The sequence below is a fragment of the Dreissena polymorpha genome, chromosome 6 (assembly GCF_020536995.1).
Source record: "Dreissena polymorpha isolate Duluth1 chromosome 6, UMN_Dpol_1.0, whole genome shotgun sequence".
In the NCBI taxonomy this organism is placed as follows: domain Eukaryota; kingdom Metazoa; phylum Mollusca; class Bivalvia; order Myida; family Dreissenidae; genus Dreissena; species Dreissena polymorpha.
This window is the reverse complement of record NC_068360.1, coordinates 108,848,536-108,858,816: the sequence shown is the minus strand read 5'-3', so window position 1 is coordinate 108,858,816 and position 10,281 is coordinate 108,848,536. Positions and strand designations below refer to the sequence as shown.

The 10,281-nt window shown below is 36.3% G+C and overlaps 1 protein-coding gene and 1 long non-coding RNA gene across 2 annotated transcripts; both read right to left on the bottom strand.

Annotated features, from left to right (window-relative positions):
- Nucleotides 1-2,002: 2,002 nt before the first annotated feature.
- On the bottom strand, nucleotides 2,003-4,161 carry LOC127836379 (uncharacterized). The gene has a single exon (XM_052362993.1). It carries the CDS (start codon nucleotides 4,152-4,154, stop codon nucleotides 3,213-3,215), a length of 942 nt encoding a protein of 313 aa, XP_052218953.1. The 5' UTR covers nucleotides 4,155-4,161; the 3' UTR covers nucleotides 2,003-3,212.
- Nucleotides 4,162-6,941: 2,780 nt separating this feature from the next.
- On the bottom strand, nucleotides 6,942-9,820 carry LOC127836221 (uncharacterized). Its single transcript, XR_008028668.1, has 3 exons — nucleotides 9,689-9,820; nucleotides 9,003-9,130; nucleotides 6,942-8,630 (listed from the first exon to the last, which is right to left on the bottom strand). It is a non-coding gene; the product is annotated as an uncharacterized LOC127836221 (long non-coding RNA).
- Nucleotides 9,821-10,281: the final 461 nt, after the last annotated feature.

Here is a 10,281-nt window from a genome sequence, read left to right as displayed (position 1 = left end):
GTATTATATGCTTTTAAAAGAAGGTATATTAGTAAGACGCATATTTTACAGACTATCAATAAAAAGCGTTCCATACTCTTACTTTTGCGATTTTGATTGAGGATTACGCATAAATTAACAAATACTTATATAATATTTCTATTAAATTATTAAATTGTGTTGAAAATAGTCATTTTGTCAACATGTGAACAAGTCACTTTAATTGTAAATCATGGTGTAAGCCATACTTGGTTTTGCATATCGGATTAAATATTATTGCTCTAACCTACTCTAATAATTGTTTTTCTAAATCTCGCAGAGTACAACTTACATCTCAAAGTCAGTATTTTATAATTAGTTTAATTCGCGTGTTGGTTCTGCTATCTACGATAAACATTTGACCTAGGTACACATTCTATTAGTTAATAACGTCGTTCCAGGAGCCTGCCCCGCTAAAATAAACCTTGATTTCAAAACAACAATGCCGTTTATAAACCAAATATACAATGTGAATTTTATGCGACAAAAACAATGGTATATTTTGAAATAAAAATATCTTCAAAAGACGTTGTAAAGTGCAATTTTCGCGAACGTCGTACATATCAACGTCCAGTTATGGAATATTCGATGTTCTGAAAGACACAACCGACAAAGCTTGCAACTGTTTATTATCAACTTGATTGTTACTCCAATACCTGTCGGCATTTACACTACATTAAACACAGTTTTGCTATTTTTTGTCGCAGGTCAATGATTGTGATCTCTTATAATAGGTGCATAAGTCTCAATATTGATAATCATTTAAGCAATTGTAGTTCATTCGTTGACGTTTTCATTAATAACTATTGCCATATGTGAGTGCACCATTCATTACATCACGTTGCCGACAGGATTAACAAAACAAAAGTACACACTTACTTGACTAACCCTAATGAAGTGCACTAAACGATTGTACTAATGCTTTTTTATTCCTACTGGTACAACTGATTGATGGTTCAAGATATCTGAACGTATTGCTAGGCGTGTAAATACCACGTTCTTCTCCTCAGGCCGTTTCCCAAATTAGATGAGTTTGTTATTCAGAGCCTCCAGTACAAGTATATGTTTGCTTTGTCAACATCGTAATCTTGTCATTTACGTACCCCTGTGGGGCATAACACAATACTCGTGTGACAAGCAGCTCTTTAGAAGTACAGATATCTATTCCATCATCTGAATTGCAGACACATAGTAACATGCTTATAGAGTGTGATATTTCAATCTCGTAATCAAGCAACCAGACTGTCGAACACTTTTAAGCAAATAATATATAAACTAAAACTAAACTTTTAAGTTTCTATTGGAGCGTAACTTATCTTTTCATACGAATGTCTATAGTGGGTAATCACAATTTTGTCAATAGTGAATAACTGAAATGATATTAGTGTATGATGGTGGTTTAATTGTTGTGCACAAAAGAGACATGTTACAGGGAATATATCGCACAAGAACCGCTAAAAAAGACATACCGAACGGTCCATAAATCATATCAATATAATCACTATAAGAGTAAGTAAATGAACTTAACTTAGTTGTGTAGATATCCATGTTAATTTATCCATATTTATACAATTAGAATACCGTGCCCATCCGTTCAGTATTAAAGTTAAGCAGTATGCGATGACAACATACACCGTGTGGTTCATTAAAAGTTATGCACGCTTTATAAAATTTTCACTAACGTTGCTTTGCCTATTAAAAAAAGTATTGCAATTAATTTCCTATGTGTGGAAAACCATTTCACATATAATTTTTATTCATAAATATGATCAAAAAATGATAAAATTACCCATAAAGTCGCATGTTTGTTAAACCATCTGTTAAACAACATCAATTCATAACTAGTTATTTACCTGTGAAACAACATCAATTTTTATGTTGACGTCCTGACCTGACAAAGGTATGGTTTTATTTGTTTTGTGCAAGAAAAAGCAACACAATGGTTGAACTGAAAATAGATTTATTATTGTAAATGACGAATACTTTAACTGAATATGTACAAAATAAAGTTGCTAAATTTCATATGGTTAAGCGTGACTTTGATTTTAGCGATTTTGTCCTGTGGAAGGCGTTTAACCATAAACATAGAGTCAAGCTCTCTGCCAACAAATGAGATGGTAGTGGTTGGCAAAATAGTTTTCTCACACTTGATTGGAACGCCTATGTCGTTAGCGAGTGCTAAAAAATTCTGCAAGTCAGTTAAACACTTGTGATAATTCAGTGGAGATACAAACAGGAAATCATCCAGTATATGTGTACAATCCGCAACGTTAAGTTTGACTTGCGAAATCCATTGAAGCGCGGATGAAAACATTTCGAAAAGAAAACATGAGTGACTCAGATCCATCGGAAGTGTTTTATCATAGTAAAATTGGCTTTAAAAGTAAAGCCCAGTAAGTGTTGTGATTGGCGGGCTATGGGTATCAACCTAAACGCCCGTTCAATGTCAGTTTTTGCCATAAAAGAACCACGTCCAAATTTAAGAATAAGTGCCGTGGCGTCATCGATATTTTGGTACTTCACAAGTCACGTGGGATGCCGTCATTAATGGAATTGCCCTCTGGGTACGACAATTGATGGATGAACCGGAACTCTCCCGGAGTCTTTTTGGGAACCACACCAACGGGAGAAATATGTAAATTCGAGAAAGGTTTCTCTTGAAATGGACCCGCAATGCGCCCGATTGCAATTTCATTATTAATAGCCGACAAAACAAGTGTCGGGTATTGAGTAGCAGAAAGAAGATTACTAACTGGTGTAGAAGATGTAGTACCAAGAAAAGGTATAGTGAATCCAAAAGTAAAACCCGAAAGTAAATGACTAGAAATGTCGTAATCATAGCCTTTCAGCCAAAAACGTAATCTATCAACCTTAACAGGTGTTACTACATCAATGTGACTATTTGAGGATGGTGGGAGCGGAGATGGTCGATTGTTGTTGTGTTGGCCGTTGAGTTGTGGGGACATTCGGTCGCCCTCTGTTTGATGTGGTAGATGGTGGACCTGCAGCCACTTGAGTTCTTGATTGTTGCTTAGTACAAACTCGTTGAGGGTGTCCTCCCCTGTAATATTTGCATACGTGCATGTATTTGCAGTTGTGTCGGTAGCATGACAAATAGTTGTAGAGGTTGCATGGTCTGTCAATTTTCTGCACCCGAAAGGACTGGTTAGCAGGTTGCTGTCGAAAACGGTAGCTTATACCTTCTGCAAGTGCTTTATTGTAGAGTTCATTGTTAGGTGTATCCCAAGGTGAACAGATGGGGCATCCTCTTTGATTTTGCGAAATTGCACATCATATTGGATTGCTGAATAAACTCCCGCCTGCTTAGCTAGATGCTGGATGGTAGCGGAGTACTTCATTAGAGCTGGTGCAGATGTTGGTTGTCTCTCTGTGTAGATGGCGACGAAAATCGTCCAAGCTTTATGCCAAGCCTCCATGTTCTTAATATCTTCCGCCTCAGACCTGTGTAATGCTATGGAAACGTCTGGGTTGTGCTTCATACATAGAGTCCCCGATTCCTTAGAATTAATTAGGGAAGCCAACGCAAGAAATTGATCTGCCCAGATTTTGGCTTTAAGCTTGGGATCAACGCCTGCAGACAATGAAATACCTTGAGGCGGGGCTGGTGACAGAGGTTGTATTGGAATCGAATTCATTGAAGTTTGACGGCCATCGGATTGGGGTCCGGTCGTTAATGTGAAAAGATCCAGTAGTTGTGACACTGTGTCACTTTGCACCTGGCTGTTGGAACCAGACGGGGAATTGTTTGCGTTTGCCGGCTTGGTGACGCCCATATCCGTTAAAGTTTTAAGGATAAATTGTGTCACCGCTGGCACAACCTGCGCGGTTATCGATTTCACAATTGGAGGCGAACGGTCTCGCTTTCGTTTACTCATGGCTGAAAGTTGAGAAGAGATGTTAACAAATGATATCCGTGTATACATGCCAAATACATGTAGTTGTGATTTTGCATATTTTCGACTGATAATAATGCAAAAGCTCACGATAAAGCACCCGTTACCGGGATGCAAATAATACGCACCCAAAAATGAGTGAATAAAATAAAGATCCCAATGTGTGAGTGAATAGAAGAAAGCACCCACTGTGTGAGTATATACAAAGAACGCACCCACCATGTTTGTGAATATGATAACTGTGTGAGTGAATATGATAATGCACCCAATATGTGAGTGGAATAAAATAACACACTCACAGTGTGAGTGAATATAATAACGCACCTACCATGTGAGTGAATATAATAACGCACCCACCATGTGAGTGAATAAAATAACGCACCCACTGTGTGAGTGAATAAAAGAACGCACCCACATTGTGAGTGAAACAATAACGCACCCACTGCGTGAGTGAATAAAAGAACGCACCCACATTGTGAGTGAAACAATAACGCACCCACAGCGCGAGTGAATAAAAGAACGCACAAACATTGTGAGTGAAACAATAACGCACCCACTGTGTGAGTGAATATAATAAAGCACCCACTGTGTGAGTGAATATAATAACGTACCCACTGTGTGAGTGAATATATAACGCACCCACATTGTGAGTGAATACAATAACGCACCCACTGTATGACTGAATATAATAAGGCACCCATTATGTGCGTGAATACGATAGACATTGAAATATTACATTGGATCCTTATTTTACACCTAAAATTTGAGAAATATGCAGTGGTATATAAATGATAGCCTGAAAAGAAAAGGTTATTTATATTCAAATGCATGTTGGCTTCGAGATGACAGAAAAAGCTGAAAAAGAAAGTATATATCTTATCAATATCATAACTATATTATGTTTGTATAGGCTGGTCATTATGTTGGGTAATAATATACACAACAAACTGAAAATAATAATGTCGATTGGAACAAAGGGAGACAATTATATTACTGCTGGGATTCCATTCGTACTACAGTCTACCAGGCAAACATAAAATAATTACGTCCCTTGAATTATATTAATGCTGTATGCGAGGTAAAGGACTTTTATTGCAAAAACTTAATTAATTGTCAGTAACTTATAAATAAAATGTTATATTAATTTACGTAGACCGACTTAAAAAATTAACAATAGGTAAAAAATATAAAAATAGGTAAAATTAATTTAAATTAGCTACTCGCAGACAAGCAAATATCAAGTGAGTTGAACTGCATAAAATTAAATGAATATAAACCTGAAAGTAAGAAATTTAATTCCACATGACCAAAATTTTAGTGAAAATTCGACCGGAAAATCAAGAGCACCTCATAACGGGTGCCACGCTCGGCTGCGAAATCTTGTCAGAATTTTTTTTATTTAGAGGTCACAGTGACCTTGACCTAGTGACCCAACAAGAGATGTGTTCGTCAGAAACACAATGCCCCCTACTGCGCCACTTTGAAATAAAATTTCAATTTATCATTTGGCAGGTATAGAAATCATCTTCCTTTAAAGCTTAATACTTCCCTTGGATTTTGTCCAATCCAACCGGGGGGGGGGGGGGGGGAGGGGGGTCTGTAGACAGTCAAAAATGACCAAGTCAGGCATAACTGACAACCAAGGCCTGTGGTTTATAAAAGAGATCATAGCCAGAGTTGATCATGCAAGGTGCCTGAACCACGTGACTTTTTCGGCTATGTGTGAGACAATCGGATGTAAACAAAACGTCGCTTCATGTAACGTTTTTGACAATTTCTTCATTATTTCAAAACCATTTTCAAAAAAACAAAGACGAGTGCCCGGTCATTGTCAAAAGACACAACTTTGGTAAGTTTGCGCTAAATTAGTTAAGTAATTTTTCCAAAGAGTGCAACCGCGTGCTTGAAAACACACGAAGTGAAATGCTATGTGTGGTATATTTTTTATTCGATCAACAAAAACGTTGATTACAATGTTGTGGAGGGTGTAAAATATAGGGCGGACAGTGTAATTCTTCACAGAGAAGCTACATACATCCCAGCAAACAATCTATATGGGACCCATATGGGTCCCATGTGGGCACCTATATGGGCCCCATGTGGGCTGCCAACATGGGACCCAGATGGGAAGTGCAACCGGGCTCCACATGGGTCCCATCTGGGCTGCCCCATGAAAGTATATGGGGCAGCCCAGATAGGACCCATGTGGAGCCCGGTTGCACTACCCATCTGGGTCCCATGTTGGCAGCCCACATGGGGCCCATATAGGTGCCCACATGGGACCCATATAGGTCCAACATGGGCATCCCTTTTACTCAATATGGGCTACATACAGGCAGCCCTTTTACTCAATATGGGCTACATAAGAGTAGCCCTTTTTCTCAATATGGGCTACATACGGGCAGTATTGTTCTAAATATGGGCTACAAACTGGTAGCATTGTATTCAATATGGGTACACAGAGCCTGTAAAATTTTGGACAACACATTAATGGAAATTCAGGTTATGTTAGAAATAATATGTAGGCTGCAAACATGAAATACTGTGTTCAAATTGAACATCAGACAAAAGATTCTTGTACATGTACTTCCAATTTCATTTTTTTTAAATGTTTTATCTATTTCTTCTTGCTGGAACAGAGCGATATCAAAATGTTCAAGAGCTAAATATCATTATCCTGCAAGCAATACAAGGTTTTTGTTAAAAGACTTAAAAATTTATTAAAGTACTCTCAACTTTTATTCACATAAAGTATTACACACATATACATGGATACATACATAGCAGGAGGATCCCACGTTAACTATTCTACCAGAGAATTCTAAAATAATATGGTGATTCCTAACTTTTTGAATGTAACATCAGCAAAAATATTTTACATGAAGTTGCTAACGAAAACATGTTTCTATCTAATGTTCTATCCGCATGGAGTAATGTTACTCATAATCTATAAACCCAAACCAACAGTAAAACTATTTCATGGAACAATAAAGACATAACTTCAAGCAATAAGACGTTTTTCTATAACATTATATATGTTGACCAGTTATACAACTATAGAATTAAGGACTTCTATTATTTTGATATTTAATATATAATACATATACAGAATACCTTCAAGTATTTTCCTGATGTACTACACATTACTCAAAAGCATACCCATGCATATTAAATCTTTAACCAATACAAATAACACACCATGTACTCAAAGAACATTTGTAGAAAACATCAGAGCTCCAGATAAGGGCCGTACAGACGTAAACACGGCTTTTTCATGAAGGCTTACGCATTTATTTTTATGAACTGGACGTACAATTACGACTTTAATATCCCTTTTACGCATTTACGAAAAAAATCTGGCCGTACTGATACGTCGGTGTCAGCGCGGCATATTTGTTGGTCTCTAACCTAACGGCCTCTTTCATTAATTTAAATTACCGAAAAGTTGTAGACTGGGTTCCAGTATTATTATCTATTCTGTGGCGTGATTTCCGGTAACTTGTAAGCCCGTCAAAAACAATATGTCTGCGAGCATGGAAGGCCGGCTTAACCGAAAGCGGTTCAAATAAACACTTTGTTGTCATATAATGGCTACATACGGTCGTCTAACCATTCTGACATTCAATGTGTAAGCCCAGTTGAAGTGTTTGCTTGAGCGTTTAACTGTAATAGTTGGCAAAGTCTATGCCAACTTTGACAGTTGACTGCTAAAGCAATGATTCTTTTGAGATGAGACAGTGACATTGGTGTTCATTTACTTAGCTTACAAGTTGGCTTGTGTTTTCTTGTCAAGCAAAATAAAGTTATAGTATTTAGTCATGAGTTTTAATGTGTAGTTGTATTTGCATCATAATTCAGAATGGAAAACCTAATAAAGTAACTGTTTAAGAAGCAAAATATATTTATTATAATTGCTGCAAATGTTTCTGTAAAGTAAGGTATACACCCATCAATATCCAAGAACACGGGTAGTACAGTACTACCTGTATTTTTGGATATGGTAGTACAGGTACTAATTGATTTTCAGCGTTACTCCTTTTCTTTCTGTCAGCGGCAATACCGTTACTAATTTCACAAATCCTTATCTAGAGCTTTGAAACATACTTGCAAGACTAAACAAAATATTTTATAAACTAGAAATTAAAAACCCTGCAAAAAAATCCAAAACTCAAATAAATGGCAAATCCTTTTTCGAGAACAAGTCCATATTATTATCTTTGATATCTTCATACATTCTAGTGTTTTTCGTAATTGCACATGATATATATATATATATATGTCTTTTAAAACCTTCAAAAACTGGAATGCTGTTTCTTCTTTTGCAAAGGAATATATACCATTTCATTTCCAGATAAAAAAAAATGTATGCTTTCTTAGAAGATGAGCCTTAAAGGAATGGTTTAGGATCAATGAAGAAAGAACTGTCAATTACATTGACAACATTGCTTAATATATTTGATAAAAAAGCTTGAACTATGCAGCAGTCCTAGAAAAGATGGATCGTAGCTTCATCACCAAGATGCTCTTCAAACTCATCCATTTGCTCAAATGTTCCAATTGGAAGACTGATGTTCTCTGGCAGTTGCATTGGCTCGTCATCAGTAGCTGACCTAGCCAAGAGCCGCTGCAGCATCCGCTTCATTTCCCTGTTCTCGTCTCTGATTGTTTCCAACCCCGTTAAAATCTGTGTAACTGCATCTGAAGACAGTAAAAAAGAACTGTACCTAAAATTATGTTGACAATAATATAAATCACAGCTGGGTCTTATATAATTATATCGGATGTGTGCCGATATAACGGCGGTGGGCCCGATTTGTCCCAACAGCTGTTGTACGGCTAGGGCTGATTATAGCAACTTGCACCTATATGCCCGTCAACGTCAATTTGTTTCTTTTATTAGTAGAAGTATGTATTATTATAGATCACTAAATGACTGTGTATTTTATTTATTTTTTCAGTTGGATTATCTGTTTACATCATTTATTTATGTAATTAACTATCATTTAATAAGCAGTAATTCCAAAAATGAAATTATTTTAAGTTAAAGTTTCAAGCACAAAAATTAGTTACTTTGTCCTATAAACTGGGAAGGCTCTTCAGCTGGACTTAATGGGAGTGACCGGCCTCTGTCATGCACTGCTGGACATTCCTTGTAAAGACGATGTTGGCAAACCAGGTGGTGGTGAATATTTTATTTTCTGAAATAAATTTTTACAATAAACATTACGAAATTAATTATTTCCTAATACACAGACTTCTTAAATATTCTGCAAATATGTGTTTAAATAATCATTAAAATTTGTCCACAGGCGGACAACCTTGGCTTGCGTGCAAGTAATCAAAGACCTATAAAAGACATTATATTATAATATACGTTTCAATTAATATTATCAATGCATGAGATATGCAAGATTCTCATGCATTAGCATGATTACTAATTTAGTGTTTCATTTTGTCAGACATGCGCCTGTCTGCTATAAATAGTTTGTATTGAATTTTAGGCAGAATCAAGTTGAATTAAGCAGTTTAACTAAGAGATTGATCTATGGCGATAAACGAACGTTACGACTTACGTCGCGAAAATACATGACAAAGGCAAAGCGATGAAGAAATCTAATAATATGCAATTTAAATTATTAAACACACAGGCATTCATTGAAGTAACAGATAAATAAATAATGCGTGATCAGCAATATATATCTGATTTCAAAAGAAATATATAATTACGTGTATAATATCACAATTTAACAACTTACCGTTTCGAGTGTTTTTGTTTTGAATGTTTTCGCGAGGCGGAATTAACATCTGCGCATGCGCATATTATTTAAATACTTTATTTTTCTGCGCGATTATTCAAATTGAAATTATCTCTTGAAAATAACTTCATATTAATCATAGTATATACATTATTTAAAACAAAGCCATATCAAAAACAGAATTTTCAAAAAAAATGTGCGCCCGATAGCTGATTTTGTCCTTTGTTGGGCGGCCCAAATGGGACCCGTATTGGACCCATATGGGCTGCATATTATTTGCTTATGCATTCATTTTATATTTTTGGGTAAAATATTAGCAGTTGAGATCAAGTTTGTCATACATATGTTTTAAGAAATTAGTTTTTAATCAAATAAAAGTTTATATCTTTTTCCTGATAGCGCAATAATATGGGACCTATATGGGACCCTTAAGGGCATTCCCATATGGGCTAACCCATATAGGTCCCAAATGACTCCCATTTGGGCTTACCCATATGGGTTTGCCCAGAAACTGATAGCTGATTTTGTCCTTTGTTGGGCGGCCCAAATGGGACCCATATGGGACCTATATGGACTGCATATTATTTGCTTAT